General features: G+C 41.8%; 2 protein-coding genes across 2 annotated transcripts; one reads left to right on the top strand and one right to left on the bottom strand.

Annotated features, from left to right (window-relative positions):
• The first annotated feature begins 416 nt into the window (after positions 1 to 416).
• Positions 417 to 9,622, top strand: dpysl2a (dihydropyrimidinase like 2a). Its single transcript, XM_044026686.1, has 14 exons — positions 417 to 730; positions 1,467 to 1,555; positions 1,973 to 2,157; positions 2,270 to 2,434; positions 2,594 to 2,655; positions 3,705 to 3,785; positions 3,954 to 4,022; positions 4,125 to 4,245; positions 4,952 to 5,108; positions 5,194 to 5,335; positions 5,419 to 5,589; positions 6,023 to 6,202; positions 6,290 to 6,488; positions 6,980 to 9,622. The coding sequence occupies exons 1-14, from the start codon at positions 689 to 691 to the stop codon at positions 7,069 to 7,071; spliced, it is 1,755 nt and encodes a 584-aa protein (XP_043882621.1). The 5' UTR covers positions 417 to 688; the 3' UTR covers positions 7,072 to 9,622.
• Positions 9,623 to 13,439: 3,817 nt separating this feature from the next.
• On the bottom strand, positions 13,440 to 22,768 carry adra1aa (adrenoceptor alpha 1Aa). The gene is made up of 3 exons (XM_044025360.1): positions 22,656 to 22,768; positions 17,672 to 19,026; positions 13,440 to 14,952 (listed from the first exon to the last, which is right to left on the bottom strand). The coding sequence occupies exons 2-3, from the start codon at positions 18,570 to 18,572 to the stop codon at positions 14,411 to 14,413; spliced, it is 1,443 nt and encodes a 480-aa protein (XP_043881295.1). The 5' UTR covers positions 18,573 to 19,026; positions 22,656 to 22,768; the 3' UTR covers positions 13,440 to 14,410.
• Positions 22,769 to 23,247: the final 479 nt, after the last annotated feature.

The following is a 23,247-nucleotide window of genomic DNA, read 5'->3' as shown; positions in this document are numbered from 1 at the left end:
ACAGGTCCAAACAGCTGGACCAGGTCTAAACACGTAGTACAAACATCTCAAACTGGTCCAAACATCTGAACCAGGTCAAGACACCTGCTAAAGACATCTAGAACCAGATCAAACACATAGACCAGGTCTGAACACCTGGTTAAAACATCTGGAACTGGTCCAAACATCTGGACCAGGTCTAAACACCTAGTACAAAATGAATAAACATTAAAAATTAAATAAAAAAATAAAACACAAAATAACTCATAAATATCAGAACAAACCCGACAATGCTACACAAAATATTTAAATTAAGTATAAAATATCAATCTATATGTATAGGTTTTTGTAAATAAATGACTATTTTTATTATTAACATGAAATTGATTAGAAAACATGGAGATTTACAGGGCGGGGCAGTGCGCATGCGCGTTGTCTCTTCGTGGCCCTTTGGTCTTGCCGCTTGTCTGCGCCTCCTTCCACCTTAAAATCTAACGCCAGGACTCAAACACAACGACGAACTGTCAATTATATGTTCATTGTTCGCTCTGCTGCGCGTGAACGTCACTGACTCTCGACGGAATCCGCCGAGGGCGTCGTTTTCCCGGACAAACAACAAGCGGAGCATCCGTTCATTCAGCGGAGCTAGCCAGCTAGCGTTAGCCGAGCAGCAGGGGACAGCTGTGTTATTAAAGGGAGGATCCTGAAAATGTCCGGGTACCAAGGAAAGAAGAACATCCCCAAAATCACGGTGAGTTCTCTTTAAAACAAAATACAACTGTTATTATTATAATAAAAATGTCAATGTGTTTCCCACAGGAGATGAAAGAAGAAGCCACGAGCTAACGGTTGTTAGCTGCAGCTTCACCCATTCATTTAAATGTGTCAGCATCATCTCTGCTGCATCACCTGATCATTTATTAGTGTTTTATTTATAATAAACTCTATATATGTCACCATAAATGTTATAGCAGAGCTTTGCTGCAACTTCAGCCTATAGAGCGGGGTTTCGCAAAGCCTGGGTCGGGGCCCACAGATGGTCACAGGAGATTTTCTTTGGGTCTCCAAACACATTTTGCAGAATTTTTTCCAATCTAATAAAATATATTATATACTGTATGTTTTAAATGGCAAATGAAATAAAATGTTAGTTGATTTGTGTACTTCTCATGTTTGTTCTCATTATTGTTTAAAAACAAACCACAAGTCACAAAGGAATTGTTCACAACAAGTTTTTTTATTTGTTTATTTATTTATTTATTTTCTTGTGTGACAGGGACAAAATGTCCCTGCAAGGTTAAAGTGCAACAAGATACAAGCATATAAACAAGATGGCTGACCCTGCCACTGTAAACAATGTCTTCAAACAATGTCCCAACTTCCAGGGATCCTGTCTGAACTACAGCAGCCTATAAAGTGGATTTATCGCCCAGCCCTCACTGATGGATCAATAATCTCATGTGAAATTCTGTCTCCTCGTCTCTCAGAGTGACCGTCTCCTCGTCAAAGGAGCAAAGATAGTGAACGATGATCAGTCTTTCTTGGCTGACATCTACATGGAAGATGGCGTCATCAAGTAAGTGCAATTTAAAGATGAACTGTAAAGTTTAATAAATAAATGTTAATTAGCAGCAACTCTGACTGTTTCTTGGCTGCTTTCATAAAATACTTTTTCAATGAAGTCAGTCATACGTATAATCTTTGGCATTCCTTGTACATGTTGCAGTGATTTCATGTTACGTTTTTGTTGGTTAATCAGTCCACATGGGTTGTAGCAGCGCACACACCAAATCTCTGACGGCGTCAGAAGATTTTCTCATGTGATCTTTGGTTAAAAGACCATCTGTGATTAGTCACAACCAAAGAAATCGCCTGCTAAACTATTAGCACTGCTGCCCAGTTGTTGCTAAGGGGAAACTTAATGTATTTATTCTACTAGTTTAAGTTCCCGTATTTATTGATTGATGTCTTTGTCTTTGTTTGTCTCCTTCAGGCAAATCGGAGACAACCTCATTGTTCCTGGTGGAGTGAAGATCATCGAGGCTCATGGGAGAATGGTGATGCCCGGAGGAATCGACGTGCACACCCGCTTCCAGATGCCCGACCGAGGCATGGTGTCGGCCGACGACTTCTACCAGGGAACCCGTGCAGCTCTGTCTGGAGGAACCACCATGATCAGTGCGTGTTGTGTTTCTGTGAACGCTGCAGCTGCAGTTGTGATGAAACGATGCTGTGTTTTTGCTGTTAATCCTCACCTGTTTGTGTTTGTGTTTGTGTTTGTGTGTCACAGTCGACCATGTGGTGCCAGAACCCGGCACCGGCCTGGTGTCCGCGTTCAAACAGTGGAGGGAGTGGGCCGACAGCAAGTCCTGCTGCGACTACTCTCTGCACGTGGACATCACTGAGTGGAACAAAGGCACTCAGGAGGACATGGAGACTCTGGTGAAGGACCATGGTACGTCGACAACAAACCCTTTAAACATCTTTAACCTTTTGTTTTACCCACTGAACAAAACAACAGTAACTCTATCGCTGCTTCGCTCTGGGTTTCCCCCTCTTTGGTTCTCTTTATTCCACCTTTGGCTGTTTTCTCTCATAAGTTTTCTATCTTCAGGTGTCAACTCTTTCCTGGTCTATCTGGCTTATAAGGATGTTTTCCAACTTTCTGACTCTCAGGTACGCTTTGCCTCTCGATCGTTTGTTAAGCTGCTCTTCGTCCCCAACCTTTGTACACATGGAAACCATTTCAGGACAATCTGCTTAAGCTTTTTTTATTTATTTATTTATTTTTTATTTCATCAGCTTTTTTTAATTTGCACTGAAAGCCTGAACGCAACCCTTGCATTTTCGCAGGGCGTTTCATGTGGACGAAGACATTTCTTGAAATGATTCCATGTTACGGAGCCCTGGAGGTGACATAGACAGATTTATTTTTAAGGGGACGCCCGCTTTATACTTAGTATTTATACTTAATCATGCGTGCGAGAAACATTCCGTCTATGTCACCTCCAGGGCTCCGTACCTTGTTGATGGAAACCGATAAAGAAAAAGATGATATTGGGATACTTGTGTTTCCGTGTCCACCAGGTGGTGGTATAGTTAAAGATTATACAGCAAAGAGATCATTGTGGTTTACTGTAGAATTAATTCATTCAATCTACTCAAAATATTTTGTAAAAATAATAAATTTATCGCCATTTCCAAAAACCGATATCACACACTATTAAAGTCATTTTTATCTGTTTTCCATCTGTGAAACAAATATTCTTCTATAAATAGAAACAAACCCATAACATGACTAAGCTTTATTTACATTTATACAGTCTGTGCAGAGTAGAGATGAAACCATTACTCTATTATTAATCCTTAGGTCATCGGTATGAAGCTATTTTCATGATTAAAAGAAGATTTTTGATTGTTTCAGTTTCTTAAATGTGAAGATTTTCTGGTGTCTTTGCTCCATAAAACAAAGAAGTCATTAAAAACGGACTCATTTTGGTTTGTGGACAAAACAAGACATTTGAGAACATTGTCATTTCAAAAGTTTGACAAACGCAGATCGACATTTTTCCATTTTTGACGTTTTATGGACCAAACGATGAGCTTTAAATGTGAGGAGGTTTTATAGACCGCAGTGGAGTCTCTGTTTGCCAGGCTGTTAAACGTCTCTGACCTTGAGCTGATCAGTGTGTGTGTGTGTGTGTGTGTGTTATTTCTTCTCTCAGATCTACGAGGTGTTCAGTGTCGTCAGGGATCTCGGCGCTATTGCACAGGTGCATGCTGAGAATGGAGACATCATTGCAGAGGTACAGAGCAAAGAAATCTGTGTTGATGTTGCATTTATCTCTTAAATTCCCCCTTTTTTCCCCATTGTATTCTGTTTTTTAAACAAATGACCAGCTCCTTTTACCGTTCTGTTCTTCTTATGAGCTCCAGAAGCAACGATTGTAATGTTCCTGTGTGGATGTTTTCAGGAGCAGAGACGTATTCTGGAGCTGGGCATCACCGGACCTGAAGGACACGTGCTCAGTCGTCCAGAGGAGGTGAAAGCGATGACTCGTCACGAAGCTTCAGAGAATAAAGCAACGTAAACTGTGAAAGGTGGTGACGTGTGTGTGTGTGTGTGTGTGTGTGTGTGTGCGCAGGTGGAGGCCGAGGCAGTCAATCGCTCTGTGACCATCGCCAACCAGACCAACTGTCCTCTCTACATCACCAAGGTGATGAGCAAGAGCGCCGCTGATGTCATCGCTCTGGCCAGGAAGAGGGGTGAGAAGAACTAACCATGACGTGTTTTTCATTCATTAATTGTTTTATGGTTCTTAAAATCTTGAACCTGGAAATGATGACGTTCTCTAATGTCTTGTTTTTCATTCAGTTTGAATTATTCCTTTGTTTTATGGAGCAAAGAAACCGGAAAATATTCACATTTAAGAAGCTGAAAAATGACAGAAAGTAGAAAATATTCACATTTAAGAAGCTGAAAAATGACAGAAAGTAGAAAATATTCACATTTAAGAAGCTGAAAAATGACAGAAAGTAGAAAATATTCACATTTAAGAAGCTGAAAAATGACAGAAAGTAGAAAATAGAAGCTGAAATATCAGCCTGCATCAGTTGCAGCTCTGCTTTGGAGAAGAGAAGTAATGATTTTAAAGTTCTGTTATATATATGTAATATCTCAGTAAAAAGTATACAATATTCATTGTAATATTATTATTATTTTTTTTAAAAAAAGGCAAAGGTTAAAACAGGAACCTACAGTGTCTTAAGTTTTTATATTAATCGATTTCAACCAGATTTATAGAACACAGATCAACATTTTTGGACAAAACAACTGATTGATTAAGAGAGGTTAGCGGCGAGTAAGAAGTGCTGAAACAAATCGTCCATGCGTCCAGCATCGAGACACGTATGTTCTCAGGATGTTGAGAAGTGAAACTCTGCACTGACCTCGGCTGGTGTTCTCCTGCAGGCGCGGTGGTCTACGGAGAACCCATCTCTGCCAGTCTGGGCACGGACGGAACTCACTACTGGAGCAAGAACTGGGCCAAAGCTGCAGCGTTTGTCACTTCTCCACCGCTCAGCCCTGATCCCACCACCTCCGACTACCTCAACTCCCTGCTGTCATGGTAACTGCTCTGTTGTCACGCCCACTCTAAGTACTCTACTTTTAATAAACGACTAACTGTTTTTGTAACTGTCCGTCTAACCCAGTGGAGACCTGCAGGTGACGGGCAGCGCTCACTGCACGTTCCAGACTTCTCAGCGTGCGATAGGAAAAGATGATTTCTCCTTAATCCCAGAGGGAACCAACGGCACTGAAGAGAGAATGTCCATAATCTGGGACAAATGTGTGGTGAGTCCAGCTTTTTTTTTTTTTCTGCGTACGTTTTTAGTTTTCTTCTAAACTTCCTGAATTCCGTGCCATGGTTCCATCAGGTGACCGGAAAGATGGACGAGAACCAGTTTGTGGCGGTGACGAGCACCAACGCTGCCAAGATCTTCAACCTGTTCCCCAGGAAAGGTCGCATCGCCGTGGGCTCTGACGCCGACCTCGTGCTCTGGGACCCGGACGTCACCAAGATCATCTCAGCCAAGACCCACAACCTGGTCCGATCAAAATCCGCTCTATGTTTATTCAGAATTCATCCTCATCTTATTTTGACACTTTTTTTTGTAAATTTCAGTTTACTGCGAGTCATTGCATGATTTCCTAACATCATTAGAGCTGCAGCTAACGACTATTATCTTCATCGATTAATGTGTTTGATTATTTTCTCCATTTTTTTACCTGTTTGGTCTCGAAAATATCAGAAAATGTTGATCAGTGTTTGTCAAACCTGGAAATGATGAGTTTTTCTCCACACACACAAAAAATAATCAGTTGTGATGATTTATTAGTTTTACGCAGCAAAGAAACCAGAAATTATTCACATTTAAGAAGCAGAAAAATGACAGAAAGTAGAAAGATATTCTAACTCTACATTTAAGAATGTTGCAGAGTTTCCCGTCGTGGTCCTGACGGCGTCTCCTCTGCTCTCAGGCGGTGGAGTACAACATCTTTGAGGGCACAGAAGTGCGTGGAGCTCCATCCGTGGTCATCAGTCAGGGGAAGATCGTGTTGGAGGAGGGAAGCCTTCACACCAGCGAGGGCTGCGGCCGCTACGTCGCCCGCAAACCGTTCCCCGACCACGTCTACAAGAGGATAAAGGCTCGCAGCAGGGTGAGTGTACACTGAAGTGGCTGCTGTAGCTCAGACCAGGACCCTCACAGGATCCTGGTCTAAACCACGTCCTCTCTGTGTTTGTAGCTCACAGAGCTGCGTGGAGTCCCCAGAGGTCAGTATGACGGACCGGTGTGTGAGGTGACCGCGACTCCTAAACTGATGTCCACCGTCTCCTCGGTGAAAACGTCTCCTGCTAAGATGACGCAGCAGCAGCAGCAGCAGCAGCAGCAGTCGGCTCAGCAGCCTGTGCGTAACCTTCACCAGTCTGGATTCAGTCTGTCCGGTGAGTCCAGATCTGCGGCTTAGCCTCACGGGTCTTCACCAAACTATCAAACGTTTGGATCAAAATTACGATGTTTATCCAAGTGACACTCGGTCCGAGGCTTGAAACTGCAACGCTAATTCCACACTTTTTAGAGCCACTTGTAGGGGGGGCGGGACCTCATTCCCAGAATGTAAACAGTGTCCGCCATCTTTACTAACAGTTACGCTAACAGGACCAAGTGTCAGTGGTGAGCACGTAACAAAGAAAGGAAAATATTTCTCAACTCGGGAAACTCAGGTTGGGAAGCACAATTTCACTCTCCCTGTTCTAATGCTACAAAGCTAAATGCTAATCGGTGAAGTATTCCTTTAATATAAAAGGACACTTTATTGTGAAAGGGCTAAAGGGGAAGTCGTAGTCGTTTTGTCAACAGTCCCGGTATCCTTCCCGCTCTGTAACTACGAAGCATTTAAATCGCATCGTAATGTACAATCTTTTTTTTCTTCTAGGAGCTCAAGTCGACGACAACATCCCCCGTCGCAACACTCAGCGCATCGTGGCGCCCCCTGGTGGAAAAGCCAACATCACCAGCCTGGGCTAAACCTTGTGATGTCACGTGAGCGGGGGAGGGAGGGGGAGTGCAGCGCGACACGAGGTCACTCGTGATCATGTGATCACCTGAACTCCACCTGTCCCCACACACACACACACACACACACACTACGTCACCTCATGTATTTTTAAAAATAAAAAGGCACCATTCCATTTAGTTTCCTGCCACATTCCACTGTCTTTACACGAGGATCACATGACGTGAAGCAGCTGTTTTCATTTCATTATTGAACATTTTTGAACATTTGTTTACATTTTTGTATTTTTGTTGTTGCCGTTGTTGGACGCGTTCCATTCGGCTCAGAAATCTGAGAAAACATGAGTCAGCAGCTGTTTACAGTGTTGTTTTTTCTCCGTGCTGCTTTATTTCCCTGATGTTATTTGAAAAATATGCTGTTAGTGGTCATGTGACATCATGTGACGTGACCACGCTTTAGTTGCGATAAACGTCTCCGCTGTTCGTAAACACTGCTACACTGTAAAGATCTTTTTTTATGTTAATATTTTTCTGACAGTCCATGTGATTTGTGACGGAATTCCACTGAAAATTATCATGTAAAACTTTTTTATTTTTGCGTATTTTGCTGCGTTTGTTGCGGAAAGTAATAATGCGTCAAAATTCACTTCCGAATTCTCACTGTTTCGTGCTGTTTATTTGCATTTTTCCATCAATTGATATGCAAATGTTTTATCGCTGCTCTTTACGATACGATACGATAAAAAGTATCGTTATTGGTTTCCGCTTTTTGAAAAAAGTAAAGTAAAAAAAACTACATTTCACGTAAATGCTTCATTTAGCACAAACTATTTCCTATTTACTCTTTACTTTTCCATTATATGTTTTTCTTGGTTTTGCAGTTTCCAAACTCTGGATGGGGGCCCACAGATGGGTTGCGGGGAAAAAAATGTGGGTCCCTCCCAAAAATAGCAGAATTTTTCCACACTTTCGTTAAAGATTTATGTGTAAAAAAAAATTTTTTAAATAACATCCATAAAACTAACATCTCTTAGAAATGATTTGTTCACGAATTCAGATGTGGTTCGTCGCTAATATGGCTGTAAATTACTCGTTACTTTGTGCGTCATGTGATTTGAGTCACGATCTTTGAGAAAGTGCGTCCGTATATATAGTTTTAGAGAAAAAGACGTGAAACAACTGATATGGCACTGATATAGGCCTGGTATTGTTAGTTAGAGTTAGAGTACAGAAATATTGCTGACACAAAAATCGTCATCATCAGTTTGAGCTGGAAAATGCTAACGTTTTTTTGTTTTTTATGTTTTTAACTCCGTCAGTTAATCATAATGAAAAAAGGTGTTGTTGTTATTATTCTGTGTTCTCGCAAATTTGGGGAACTAAACACATGCATGAAACGTAACTCATGGTGAATGTGGTTCTGTGAGTGGGCGGGACTAATGTCACGACCACACCCACTTGAAGCAGTCGCTCCCGCGGCCGATTTCACGTATATGAATGAAAATTGGTAAACGTGTGTTTCGGTTCAGGACGGGAAACAAAAGTAAATGCGACCCACGACCCCAACAGAACAGGATGGCAGCCATTTTGGATCAAGTGGCCATTTTGACGATTTCTTTTTTTCTTTTTTCTTTTTTAAAGCGCTGTCTGCACTGAAAAGGAAAAATATGAACTCACTTATTTTTACAAGAATAAGAGTGTAAAGTTAAAAAGTTTTTCCTCCTGTTTTTTTTTTTAATCGGTTGTCAAGCGCTCAAACTTCCGATCATCTGTAGAATCGTCGCGTGCGATGTTGTTGAACATACAAACCCGACGGAAGATTCTTTTTCCGACAACCCGGTGCTAAAACGACCATCGCTGATGAGTTTTCCCGCTTCCACACGTCGTCGTCGTGGTGGACGTCTGTTTTGTTTTTGCACTTGTATAAAAAGTTGAACGTGTACATGAGCTTGCAAACATGTTCTTTGGTGTGTGTGTGTGTGTGTGTGCGTGCGCGTGTTTTATTATTATTGCCTGCCTGTTGTTGCTCACTGTATCGATGAAGGCTCTTTAAAGAACTGCGATCTTTTCAGACCCTGATGGTTAAAAAAAGAAAAGGAAAATCCTTTGGTTTTGTTTCTGGACTCTGTGACAGTGTGCCGCCGTATTCCGTGTTAGTGTTGTGAATGAATTAACAGATAATCAGATTATAATCTTCTTCTTCTTCCCTCACGCATCCGTTTGTCTGCCTGACACTGTCAGAGGAAGTGACGTCATGATCATGTGACCACGCTGTACAAACACTGGCTTCTCTGTTTCTTTGTTTGGTTGCTCTCTCTCTTTTTTTTGCCGTATGCAAATCTATAATGTGAAGTGATTTGAGGAACGATGGTTGTTGATGATGTAAACAGTGGTGATGATGATGATGATGATGATGATGATTTTATCGGTCGTGTGTGTTTTGTAGGTTTTCAGGGTTTAAAGGGAAACAACGTGTGTCGTCAGCCTTTGACGCAGCATCATCTGTGTTGACTTCAGTGGATATAAATGATGATAATAATAATAAAAACTCAAATTAAACTTACATTTATGACTGGTTTTTTTCACGCCCCGCCCCACACTAGAGGATAAGTTTTAAGTCCTGATCTTTCCCTCCAATTTTAGTCTGATTTTACCAGATAATCCTGTCGTGTGAGGGATTAACAGACGTGATTTTAACGTTATTTTACCGCGAGTTGACCGGGAAACAGATGTTTTTGTACTTTTGTTTAGAAACGTAAAGTCATACAAGACAAAGTTGATTCTGTCTACATCAAATATCAGCACAAAACATCTCGCACACACAACAGCTGTTCAGTGACGACAACGATGTTTATTTTCTGAATTCACACTAAATCACACGAGATTCTGTGAGATCCCAAATCCTTGAATCGGTTTAGTTAAATCCAACTGGTCTAGTCTGGATCTGTCTCAGGATTATAACAAAGTCTGTTGTGTCTGTTTTTTCTCACGATGACGTCACATGACCAAAGAGGCTCCATGTTGGCGGGAAAATGTCCTGATGAATGAACTTCTCCAGTGTTTGTTTTTAAATCCACAGAACCTGAAACACACTGAGTACATCTGATCCTGAGCAGTAGTAGTAGTAGTGTTAGAAGAATTAGTAGAAGTAAGGTGGTAGTAGTAGTAGTAGTAGTAGTAGTAGTAAGAGTAGTATTAAGTAAGGTAGTAGTAAGAGTAGTATTAGTTGTAGGAGTACAGTATGAGTAGTAGTAGTACTTGTAGTATTAGCAGTATGAGTAGTAGTAGTACTAGTATGAGTGTTAGTAGTGGTAGAAGTACAGTATGAGTAGTAGTAGTAGTACAGTATGAGTAGTATTAGTAGAAGTACAGTATGAGTAGTATTAGTAGAAGTACAGTATGAGAGAGTATTAGAAGTAGTAGTAGTATTTTTAGACTTGCGACCATGATGTACTGCACACAGGTTACCGGTCTTAACCACTGAGCTGCCCACCCCACACCGACAGTAGTAGCATTAGTAGTATGAATATTAGTAGTAGAAGTACTGTAGTAGTAGCAGTAGTAGTTTAACTGCTGATTTTTTTTCCAGAAATCGTCACACATACTTGACAGTGAATGAAGCATCAGTGCAGAGACACAGTCAAACACTAGGTGGAGACAAAGACTTGTGATAGTTTTTTCACTGATGAACTGGAACAAAAAGAACTGCAGAATCAGGTTTGAAAATGTTCAAATGTTGAAAACTGTTCCACAGACGAGAGATTTAAAATGAAGAAAAATAAATCTATAAAAAACAAGTCCATTCTTCATATTTCAGGGTACAAACTTTAAAACGTTCACAAAAACTCTGACTTTCATCCTTAAATTCAGCTCTTTCACGAACTCCACAGATTTTTTCACAGTTAGAGCTGAAAATGAATGGAATTTTCAGTCTGTTCCAGAAGTTCTTTTAATGGTGTGTATTGGAGGATTCAGAGAGCTAGCATGAAGAAAAGTCAGACTGTAAGTTTCTGTAAGTTTGTTCTTCTGTTAGCAGTTTTGTGACGGATCAGTCTGAATTTTTTGTGATGGGTAGTTGATCGCATAAGTATGTTACCATTCAATTTTGGTAAGAGTCTGCCCAGTGATGACATCACAAAACACGGTCAAACTTTCAGGAAACCCCATTCTCTTTAAATGGGCAAAACTCTAAAATAAAACTAAAATATATCTGCAAAAACGTATTGGATTTGAACAAAATTTGGTATATGTATACAGGATCAGACACTCTATAATCAGACTAAATTTCATCCCAATCTGATAAAGTCTGAAGATTATGAATTTGGCAGGAATTTAAATGTCACGTAATTCAGTCCCGTTGAACAAGTTTGTCACATAATCAAACTTTGAAGAAACCCTATTCACTTATAATGGGCAAAACTCTAAAATAAAAATAAAATATCTCAGTGAAAACAAATCAGATGGGAAAGATATTTGAGATGAATCTGAAGAGTCTAAAGATTATGGATTTGGTGGTAATTTAAATCTAACCTGGTTTAGTCCCATTGAACAAATCCAAGTTTATATCTCAGCAACATGTTAACAGACCAGGATGTGTTCTGTCATGTTTGTGTAACATGATAACAGCTATAAAAAGGCTCTGCTGTAGACCTGGTGATGGTTTTATATCACTTCACTGACTGCAGCAGTAAACTCTTCCCCGCGGCGGAGCAGAGATTTAAATGTTCACACTCACAGATGAAGCGTTTCTGTCTCCCTGTGGGAGAAACTGTCCTCCTCTCTCTCTCCCCCTCTTCCCCCGCTCTCTCAGAGAGTGTCTTCTGCCGCTTCTGAACTTCAAGCGCCCGAGGACGACACTGGACTAATGATGTGGACTCTGCGTCGTCTCTGTGACTCACAAAGGCCGGAGACATCGGTGCGGTCAGGAGAAAGTAAATCAATGATGCTGCTGCTGCTGCTGATGATGCTGATGCTGCTGCTGCTGCTGCTGATGATGATGCTGCTGATGATGATGCTGCTGCTGCTGATGCTGCTGCTGCTGCTGATGATGCTGCTGCTGCTGCTGATGATGATGATGATGCTGCTGATGATGATGATGATGCTGATGCTGCTGCTGCTGATGCTGATGATGATGCTGATGCTGCTGCTGCTGATGATGCTGCTGCTGCTGATGATGATGATGATGTTGATGCTGATGCTGATGCTGCTGCTGATGATGCTGATGCTGCCGCTGCTGCTGATATGTTGATGCTGCTGATGATGATGCTGATGATGATGCTGATGCTGCTGCTGATAATGTTGATGCTGCTGATGATGTTGATGCCGCTGCTGCTGTTGCTGATGATGATGATGCTGCTGCTGCTGCTGCCAGAGGTCGTCCTCTCGCCCTTTGATGCTTCTGTGTAAACGCAGAGACACTTTGACAGATTTAAAGTCGCAGTAAACGCTCACTCTTCATAGATAAAAAATAAGGAGACAGATAAAAGAAATAGATAAACCTGGAAACACAAAGGTCACAACCTCAGAGACGGAAAGAAAGAAAGTCTGAGATTTGCTTGACTGAATTTGACAGAGGGGTTTTTGTAAGCAGCATTGGGAGGGGGTCAGAGGTCAGGACTGAGGTCAGCACTGAGGTCAGTGAAGCGTGGATGGATTAAAGTCACTCATGAGAAAAGTCTGTTTGTGAGCAGCACAACTCAAACTAATCATTCAAATAAAGGTTTCAGTGAGTTTCACAAACTGTCACGACGTCGATCACAGCGTCGATCGTTCGGAATCTGTAAATGAATTAACTGTCGAACTGTCGATCAGTTCCCAAATTCTACTTAACCGGACTCCGCCCACGTTGAGGAGGAGCTATGAGTCGGGACCATGGAGTAGAAAAGCAGCACAAGTGTTTGAAAACGTTTACCTGCCGTTAGAAGATCATTTTCGCGTTAATCCCGTTAATGTTCCGGTTAAACCATCAGAGTCGCCCCCTGGTGGCTCTTCAGTACATCCTTACGTCCAGTCTTTTCTCTGTAGTTTGTAAAATATGACACATTATTTATATTTTTAAATACTTTATTAATCCCCTTAGGGAAATTATTCTCTGCATTTTGACCCATCCTAGAATTAGGAGCAGTGGGCAGCGACACTGAGTAGCGCCCGGCAGGAAAATGGCGGTTGGGTGCCTTGCTCAGGGGTATCCCAGCCCTTTTGACCTGGTGGGGACTTGAACCGGCGACAAGTCAAGTTCCCTTTCCACTTTATTATCACGTGACACAAAAACGTGCGACATCCTCGTGTTTCTTTTTTTTTCATCACATTTTCAAACGTGAACATCGTCGTGTCGAGAGGAGAAAAAAAAAACAAACACAGCTTTTTTACAATATGGATTTTTTTATTTGGTCCAATGCAGGATTTATTTTATTTTAATGCTTCAGAAAGTGACAGTAAAATCCTCTTAAAGGGCCGGTGTGTGATACCTGGAGGAATTATTGGCTTAAAATGTGGGTTTTGTAAAATCAGTGTAAAATAATGGTGTTTTTCTGACTTTTATCTGTTCTTTCATGTTTCTACAGAAGCCTGAATGGTCCTTGAAGGCCACCGTAGTTCCCTGATGTGTTTAGTAAACTTTAAGAGCAGATATTTGTTTGTGTGTTTGTTGCAATCTCACGTCTCACCACTAGATGTCACTGACTCCATCACACTGGACCTTTTTTTAACGGGAAACGTAGAAAACTCTTGATTTTGAAGATTTTGATGACGAGGCAAAAAAAAAAGATGTTTTTCAAATTATAATTCCTCCATTGTTTGTCGCCCTAATCCGAACAATTTCACGACTTTTATACAATGTGAATATATCGGACGACATGGATGGTTTATTTGTCGTAGTTGCAACTTTGGTGTTCACAAAGAATTACCACCACAGGAAGCCACACTCTCAAGATGATGATTTTGGCGTCCATTTTGGCGAATTTCGACCATTCGCCACGTAACAGGAAGTGCCCTGTAACTTCGGCATACATTGAGTTCCACTGAATTTCCCGAAACTTGGTGGGAAGATATTTTAGACCAAGACAAACAAAAAAGTCGACCGTAACCGTGGCCTCGACTCAGCAGGAAGTCGTCCATTTTTTCAATTTGTGTTTCTGAAATCAATAATTGAAGGATTAAACGAGGATTTTCAGCAAATACAAATTGGAAAATTCCCTCATCTGTTTGGGAAACATTGCGTCACATGTTCTCCTGAAGGTCTGAACTACCGGGACCCTGGAGGAAGGTTAATGTCATCATTTGTCACAAATGTGAACAAGGTAAAAAAAAAGGAAGAAGAAAATCCTCCTGTGACCTGGAAACACACGAGGGATTACACGGGCTGTCCTTTCACCGACAGCGACAGTCGGTGGATTTTAATGGCGGGGAGTTTTGTGACAGCAGGTGTTTGTGTGCACTGTGACTCCTGTGGTTGAGTTCCACGGCGCAGGAAACGGCAGCAGCAGCTTTGGTGGAAACCTTTACTGCACAGTTTGGCCACTTTAGCCCCGCTGGTCTCCACCGGTACTGAGCCACCGGCGGTGCGTCCGGAAAACAGTCCGGAACAGTCCCTGCTCTCTCTGGAGGACGGTGGACTGAGGAGACACGCCGCCGCCGCAGGACTGTGGTCCGGGCCCAGAGTCGGGGTCTGGTTGTGACCCTGCAGGTTCTGAGGGGTCGTCCGTCCCGGGCTCAGGTGTTGAAGGTTCTGTCGGGGCGTCGGAGAGCGGAGTCCCAGCAAACTCTGGAACGCTTTCTTGAACTCGTGGTTGGAGCACGGGTAGATGATGGGGTTGATGCAGCTGTTGAAGTAACCGAGCCAGAAGGTGATTTTGAAGACGGTGTCGGACACTCGGTACGCGGGGAACATGGAGCCTGTGAACACACACACACACACACACACACAACATTACATTACATGTCATTTAGCAGACACTTTTATCCAAAGCCACTTACAAAAGTGCATTTAAACATTTGGGTACAAATAAGAGCTAGAAGTAAGTAAGAGCTTCAAGTAGATCAAACTATGAAGTGCTAGTCATAAGTGCCATGTACAAGTTTTGTTTTGTCGTCTTAGTCGAGGTAGAGTCGGAATAAGTGTGTTTTTAGTCGGCGTCGGAAGATGTGGAGGCTTTCAGCTGTCCGGATGTCGATGGGGAGATCGTTCCACCATTTGGGAGCGAGGACAGTGAACAGTCTGGAGTTCTGCGAGTGCCTCTGCGATCCTCTCAGTGAGGGGGCAGCGAGCCGGAGTGGGCGGGCTGGGGTGTAGGTTTTGATCATGTCCTGGATGTAGGCTGGACCGGATCCGTTTGTAGCATGGAACGCAAGCACTAGAGTCTTGAAGCGTGGCTAGTGGGAACACACAATGTATATTAACCTAATAATCCCTGCAAAACATCGTCGGATAAAACTCGTAGAGCTCGCAGTCTCCGCGCGTCCTGACGAGCTCACGGTGAATGTTATACATATACATATATATATACATACATATATATGTATGTATATATATATATATATATATATATATATATATGTATGTATACATATATATGTATGTATATATATATATATATATATATATAGATTTTATTTATATGTATTTTCAGCGTTTATATTTGAAATAATGATTAAAAGTGTGACTTCTTCATCACACACACAAAATCTCTTAGTAATGGCTCGTTTATCAAGTCAAAATAATCTGAAACAGTCATAATTGTGAGATTATGCACAGATTATCTTCAGTTTTGACTGAGATTGAGTCAAATTGGCTCCTAAATAAATATTTGTAAATGTACTTTATTGATTTTCTTCCCCCTTTTCTCTGGGATGTAAATTCTTCAGTTCCACGTTTGTCTTTGTCAGGTTTTCTTTAAGAACTGAGAGAAAAACATCGTCGCTCAAATCTAAATCCACTTTAAATGATTTATTTTACTGAACTCTTATTGAGTTTAGAGTTTTAGTGAAATTGCTTAAAAATAAAAGGCTGATTAAAGGACGTTTTCCACACATCAGTGATCAGATGTTGATGTAGAGATAACGTGAACAATAACAGGTCTCATCGTCGTCGTGGTTACATTTCCTGTGGCTGCTGCTTGAGAGAAATTCAAATAATCAAACGTCCGATGTTTCTTTTTTTGTGTGCGGCTGAAATTCATCCGTCCATCATTTATCTTCCGCTGCAGAGTCTTGTCTCTTGAAATCTGTTATTGGATGAACCGTCAAAGACATTCAGACGTGAGCTTTTGAAAAATGAGATTGTGATACAGCGGCCGACGCAACGACGAGGGGGAGGGAGAGAGGGAGGGAGAGCGGGAGATGAAATTATCTTCTGCCTGTTTTATTCCCAGCTGTGTGTGTGGGGGAAAAAAGAAGTCTTTTGTTATTGTGGACGGCCTTGATCTGGATTCATGTTCTTATGCAGGGCCGGTCCACGTCTTCACGAGGCCCGGAGCAAACGTTAATAATTAAACGGTAAATTACAGAGACTTCTGTGAAAATACACTGTAAATGAATCAGATCACGTTTGCTTTGCTAAACGTTGGAGATTGACGTGAATGTTTTCAGGATTTTTATCTACAGTTGTTGTCTTTGACTCTTCAGTGACCTTCAGTCTGTTGACGTCACGTTTGAGTGTCGGCTCAGCTGAACGTCGTCAGGTTCTGTCACTGATGGAGAAAGAAAAGAAAACGTGTCGAGTCAGAACTGTATCAGGGAAAAGTTTTTTGTGATGACAAAGCAAAGCGCAGCCTCATCGTCCGCAGACTCCTGTGGCCACGGTTCTGTAACTTGATGCAGTAAACGAGCTCTGGTTCAGTCTTTGGCTTCTCTAATTTTCCCCCCGTCATGAAATGAAAGCGGCTACATTTACAAGCATGAGAGCACGGAATGGATGTAATCCCTCTGAGATTTGGTCTTTCTCGGTTCACAGTGTCGACACCAGTTCACCTCCTTGCTCTCGATCTGTTGTGTGTTGTGACATGAGTCTCACGGATTCTCTGAGGAGCTGAGTCACAGACACACGAGCGCAGCTTTGACTCACACGCTGATCTCGACCTCTGTGGATTTGTTACCGCGCGCTGGGAGAAGCAGAGATTTATATTTATAGAACGTCGACCTGTCGACTCTGAGCGCGTTTAACGACGCCGCACAAGCGGTCGATACACGAGCGTCAGTGAGTTCAGTGTTCGGCTCCCGCTGAAACAGGAATTCTATTAAAGTCACTAAAACGGTTCAATTGATCTGCGCGTGTCAAACGTTTGATGAATGCGTCTGTGGAAAGGGAGTTACAGCCGTGTGATTTATGGGCTCTTTTGATAAATATAAGAATTATGTTCACTCGAGATGTAGCTTTACTTAGCTTAGCTTACAGACTTAAAGGAGGTGGAAGAAAGTGATAAAATCATCCGTAAAGTTCTCTAAGAATTTGCAAGAAGCAGAGTTTATTTTACTACTTCCCCCCGTTTTCAGTCTTGATGCTTTTTATTATTATTTTATACTTAAGTTCAACGAAACTACAAGTCCATTTGTTTGAGTCTTGATGCTAAGTTAAGCTAACCTGCTGTTTCAACAAGACAGTAACGATGATACTCACCGATGGGCAGCACCAGGAAAAAAGGCAACCAGCACAACACGAAGCAGCCGACCACGATGCCCAGCGTCTTGGCGGCTTTCATCTCACGCGAGAACTTGAGCAGTCGCAGAGCGAAGTGCGTGCGCCTGCGGAGGGCCTCGTCCTCTGACACTGTCGTGTTGCCCCGGTGGATCCTCAGAATCACCTGCTCAGTATCGGACTTCTCGGTCTTGTGGCCCTCCCTCAGACCCTGGCTCTCTCTGTGAGCGACCACGAAAACCCGACAGTACATGGCCAGGATGACGGCGAGCGGCAGGTAGAAGGAGCCCACGGCGGAGAAGATGGCGTAGCCGGGCTCCTCTGTGATCTTGCAGATGGACTCGTCCTCCGGAGGGGGCTCCTTCCATCCGAACAAGGGTCCGATGGATATGACGACAGAGAGCAGCCACAGCAGCGCCACTGCCAGCAGAGCTCGGCGCTTTGTCACGATGGCAGGGTAACGCAGAGGGTAACTGACCCCGATGTAGCGGTCAACGGAGATAACACAGAGGCTCATGATGGAGGCGGTGCAGCAGAGCACATCCACAGCTGCCCAAACATTACAAAAGATCCGTCCAAACACCCAGCGATCCAGGATCTCCAAAATGGCAGAGAAAGGAAGAACAGTGGAGCTGAGCAGCAGATCGGCCACCGCCAGGTTAACGATGAAGTAGTGCGTGACCGTGCGCAGATGTCGATTGCAAACCACTGAGAGGATCACCAGGATGTTCCCCACAATTCCAAACACGATGAAAACGCCAAGCACTAAACCCAGAACCACAGCTTTGACCACATCGAGCTGCGGCACTAACACCTGGCTGCAGTTAATGGAGCAGTTCTGCGTCAGAGGAACTGGGCTCATGTCGTCCAGCAAACGAAACATCTGCTACGATTCCACGCCGGCGCTCGACAAGTGTTTAAGTTCTCCACGGCAGGAAAAGAGGATCATCGGGGGATTTTCATTAAGGCCATTAGGGTTACCATCACATTAAGTCTGTTCTTGTCAAAACATAATTTGAATGACGATGCGTCTGGAAAACGAGCCGTTACATTAGCAAAAAAATAAAACAACAAGACGCCGCGAGAGAAGGAAAAACATCTACAGTGCTGAAATCACTGAATCCAAAAGGTCTCACACTGCAAACTCTTTGCATGTTCTCTGAAGCAGAAACTGCAGTTTTGGCCCAAAAGTCAAGTCCATTTTCTTAAACATTGGAGTGAGAAACCAATTTTCAGGCTTGGACGGTTGGTGAACAGCAAGAAACATCCGCACTCTTCCCGCTGTGGTTGAAGGCACAAGAATATCTCAGCTTCCTCACAGCAGCAGAATCCACGACCTTTGAAAAGAGACACAGAAGTATCTGCTCAAATATATTTATTTCAATTTCAAGCAACTTTATTAGTCCAACTACAGGCAATAGTTGACAAACATCATGATAAAACAATATGATACAACTTTTCCAGTCTTTATGGCATTTACAAATCCAGCTTCAAATCACCACGTGATGTCACTCAGCCAATCATAGCAGAGTGTAGTGGTGTAGTACACTTCATTCCAAAGCCACTGAGTAGTCTTATCTGTTACTGTTACTGTAAATCATCAATCACGAAGGCGAGGGAGAGTTGTGTGAAAAGTTTCCACATTTATTTCCACTTGTCGTAACAACACACAGAAATATTCCCTTGATGTTCACTTTGTGAATGACGATCTACAGATTCCAACAGTAAGACAACACAACCTAATGTCACGTAGTGACCTGACGGTCAAAAAAACCTTGTTACACCAAAGTATATCATGGTTTTTGACCAAAGTACAGCTAAAACAGACACATTCATCCAACCGCTAGACACTTTTCAGTACATACCTTCTAGTTCCTTTATCTATCGTAGCCATCAACGATATCAAGGTGTCCATGGTAGCTTTTGTCTAAAGAACAAAATAACCTTTCCTTGCGAGAAAATTAATTTAATCAAAGACTTAAGGCCAACAGTTAATTACTTCAACCGTTAATAAATTGCGTTGTAACAAGTGTTAAATCTTGCATCAACCACCCGGCTTAACCCTGAACTAAACTAACTTAACTTTGGCTCCTACAAGGGAATAATGACGAGAGTAGAGGTGAGGGGAGGAAGAACGGTCGGATAAATCATAATGAAAAATGCTAAATTTACACAAACTGCCACTAATACGACATCATGTTCCAGACTTTTACAGCGTAATGTGTGGAACGGGTTTAAGCATCTCGTGGTCTTGACAGAACAATGGAGCGTGAGATTGGCCGGAGACTCGGAGCAGTGGGAGCGGTACAACCTTCACGCTGCCTCTCCGTTGTGACCAAAGCTCTCAATCTACTGGCTGATCTTTGTTCCTACCGTCGCCGACGGTCACGAGTTATGGGTCATAACCGACAGAACGAGAATACAAGTGGCCGAAATGGGTTATCTGAGAACGATGGGGTCTCCCTTAAGGCCTGTACCAGATCCGTTTGTTCTTGTTCTTCAGGGGGCAAGAACAAGAACAGTTCTGGCTAGGACATTTCATGCTTCACAGGACACTCAAGTGCAGAACTCCTGAGAAATCCTCACAGGGAATGACGCCTTTAGACAAAGAGTGAGAGGCTCAGTCATCAGAGAGGAACTCGGAGTAGAGCCACTGATCCTGTGCGTGGAAAGGAGCCAGTGGTGGTTCTGGCACCTGGTAAGGATGCCACTGAGGCGCCTCCTTAGGGAGATGTTCCTGGTAAGTCCAACTGGAAGGAGACCTTGGGGCAGACCGAGGACCAGATGAAGAGATTATATCTCCTTGCTGGCCTGGGAGGACCTGAGGATCGTCCAACTCTGACTGAGTTGGACGATGTGGACAGGGAAAGGGAAGTCTGCTACCCCCGCGACACCATCTTGGATAACTGGTCGATGATGGATGGACTTTCACAGCAGGAGATTTTATCGACCTGTACTTTTAGGAATTTTTAACCAAACACCTCAGTAATGTTTGGTGTGAATGTGGTTGTCAGCTGACCTGCACCGAGATGATCTGAACCTCCTTCTTAATCCCTCCAAACAAATCAATATCTCTCCATATGGCCTTTACGCGGCGAGAGGTCGAAACAGTGCACAGATCCAGACTCACATCAATAGTGTGTTGTTGCATAAATCCACTCAAACCTAAAGAGACGCGTAAAGAGAATCAGACGGGAACTGAGTCTGGATCTGTTCAAAGAAAAGAAAATCAGCCGATGGTTCCTCAATCCTCAATTGTTAGTTTCGGCACTCGCTGTTTAAATGTTTAAATTAAGTCTGAATTTGATCATTTCTACTAAATTTGAAGGAAGAATTTGATTCTATAGTTTAAATGGCTGTGTTGGTTTTTAAGTGGATAAATGAATAAAAAAGAAAACTTTCAGAAAATATCAAGAACCTCCAGAATCTCAATGTCTGTGTTTTATTTAAAAACTCTCCACATGAGAGATTCACATGGATTTGTGAGTGAACGTCTGAGCTGCTCCGTCTTGACTTTGATTTAGTGATTTCATTTCGTTCTGAATGTTTCGTCCGTTGACTTTAACAGAATTATGTTGACAGATGTGAAATGAATCGTGTCTGTGGAGATTAACGAGATTTGTAATGTGGAACGTTTTTTAAACTCAGTGTAGATTAGAGGAGGAAAAGTAGAGCGTCCATGTTGTTGTTTTTTTTGGATTTTGCTAAGCTGCTTTATTTGAGGGGAAATTAAAAGTTATATCTATGTTGCTAGTTAGCTACGTTATTTGATATCTATTTTTGTTGCTATTTAGCTACATTATTTGATATCTATCTTTGTTGCTAGCTAGCTATGTTATTTAATATCTATCTATGTTGCTAGCTAGCTGCGTTTGATATCTATCTTTGTTGCTAGTTAGCTACGTTATTTAATATCTATCTTAGTTGCTAGTTAGCCACGTTATTTGATATCTATTTTTGTTGCTAGTTAGCGACGTTATTTGATACCTATCTCTGTGGCTAGCTATCTACATTATTTGATATCTAGCTAGCTATTTATTCTATATATCTAGCTAGCCATCTTGCCAGCTCAATGTTGCTATCGCCTCAGTCTGTTTTGACGTCTTGGCACAAAACAAATCACTTCCTGTGTGCAGCAGCGCAGAAATGACCAAATCATTGTGTTAAAAAATGATTTGAATCTGACAGCGATTTGTTTACATTTAACTACAAACTATTCTCTTCTATAATTGTAAGTATACAGCACATTAGCATGAATGGTGTAAACAAAACACAATTTTAAAGATAAATAAACTTTATTAATCATCCAGTTACAAGACATAGAAATAAAGAATAAAGGCACAAAATATGAAGTATGTTGAGTATAATGTACATTTATATTTGTGTCGTCCTAAAAATACAAACGTACCAAATTTGTATTCTATAATTGGTCATGTTAATTATATATATATACTTATAAATATCTACTATCACTATCTTACTTATCTGAGATGATCTATGTTATATTTTAGAATCTCATCATGTTTATGTCTAATTTGTCTTATTATAGAATCTCATTTAATCTTATTTTATCACACATTTTTCCTGTATATCCATTATTTCTCCTCTTCCCGTCTATTTATAAACATTCATCTTCTCTGCTCTTCTGTCTGCTCGTCTTTGTGTTTTTTTGTTATTTATTAAATACACAAGTTAATTTGATAAAACTACAGCAGAAATAGCTTCATATAAATCATCTATTTATAGATCAGTGTGAGTCCCCGTCGTATCACACACACACACACACACACACACACACACAATCCCACATCATAAATCAGAATAAATCCACTTTACAGATTAAATATGAATGAAATCAACATCTGTGTCGTTCATGAAGACGTGAAGCTTCAATTCAAATAGAAACAAAATCAGAAGCAGAGAAAAAAACACAGAGTGAAATTAAGATTAAGATTCCCTCACTCACCGCGAACTTCAGCCTCAGATTATCACAGCCAGGCGCTTCCTGCCTCCACGTTAGAGACCGGGGTGACTGACGCTCACTCACAGTGAGAGAGAGAGGGAGAGAGAGGGGGAGAGAGGGAGGGAGAGAGAGAGAGAGTGCATATCATCATCATCATCATCAAGGAGACAAGAGGAGAGGAAACAAGAGAAGGAGAGAGAGAAGGAGAGAGAGAGCTGCAGGTGAAACAAGACGAGGAGAGTTTGTCCAAAAATGACTCACCACACACACACACACGCACACACACACACACACACACACACAGTGAGTGACAAGCGTCATCACAGTCTCATCGTTTCTTGTTTCTCGTCAGAAATAAACTGATGACGTGAGTTTGTTCAAACATGACGTGTCACCATCAGATTATTAATAATCTGACGTCAGGTCACGACCTGTGGATTAACAAAAAATAAAGACTTAGAATAAATTCCCCTTTATAAAGAATTATCTTATCTTATTTTAACTTATCTGAGGTTTTTGTTGCTGAAACGGAATTATGTTTTTTATCTTATTTCACTACTCACTTATTTTACTATTTTTTATCTTAAGTCATTTC

The sequence above is a fragment of the Solea senegalensis genome, linkage group LG5 (genome assembly GCF_019176455.1).
Source record: "Solea senegalensis isolate Sse05_10M linkage group LG5, IFAPA_SoseM_1, whole genome shotgun sequence".
Taxonomy (NCBI): domain Eukaryota; kingdom Metazoa; phylum Chordata; class Actinopteri; order Pleuronectiformes; family Soleidae; genus Solea; species Solea senegalensis.
This window is presented reverse-complemented; position numbering and strand designations above follow the sequence as displayed.

Bases quoted from the DNA above. Each gene is read 5' to 3' on its own strand.
- dpysl2a (XM_044026686.1), top strand. From the start codon at position 689: ATGTCCGGGTACCAAGGAAAGAAGAACATCCCCAAAATCACG. The intron at 4,246-4,951 runs GTGAGAAGAACT...GTTCTCCTGCAG, and splicing joins CGCTCTGGCCAGGAAGAGGG to GCGCGGTGGTCTACGGAGAA. The intron at 6,203-6,289 runs GTGAGTGTACAC...CTGTGTTTGTAG, and splicing joins GGATAAAGGCTCGCAGCAGG to CTCACAGAGCTGCGTGGAGT.
- adra1aa (XM_044025360.1), bottom strand. From the start codon at position 18,572: ATGTTTCGTTTGCTGGACGACATGAGCCCAGTTCCTCTGACGCAGAAC. The intron at 14,953-17,671 runs GTGAGTATCATC...GTGTGTTCACAG, and splicing joins TTTCCTGGTGCTGCCCATCG to GCTCCATGTTCCCCGCGTAC.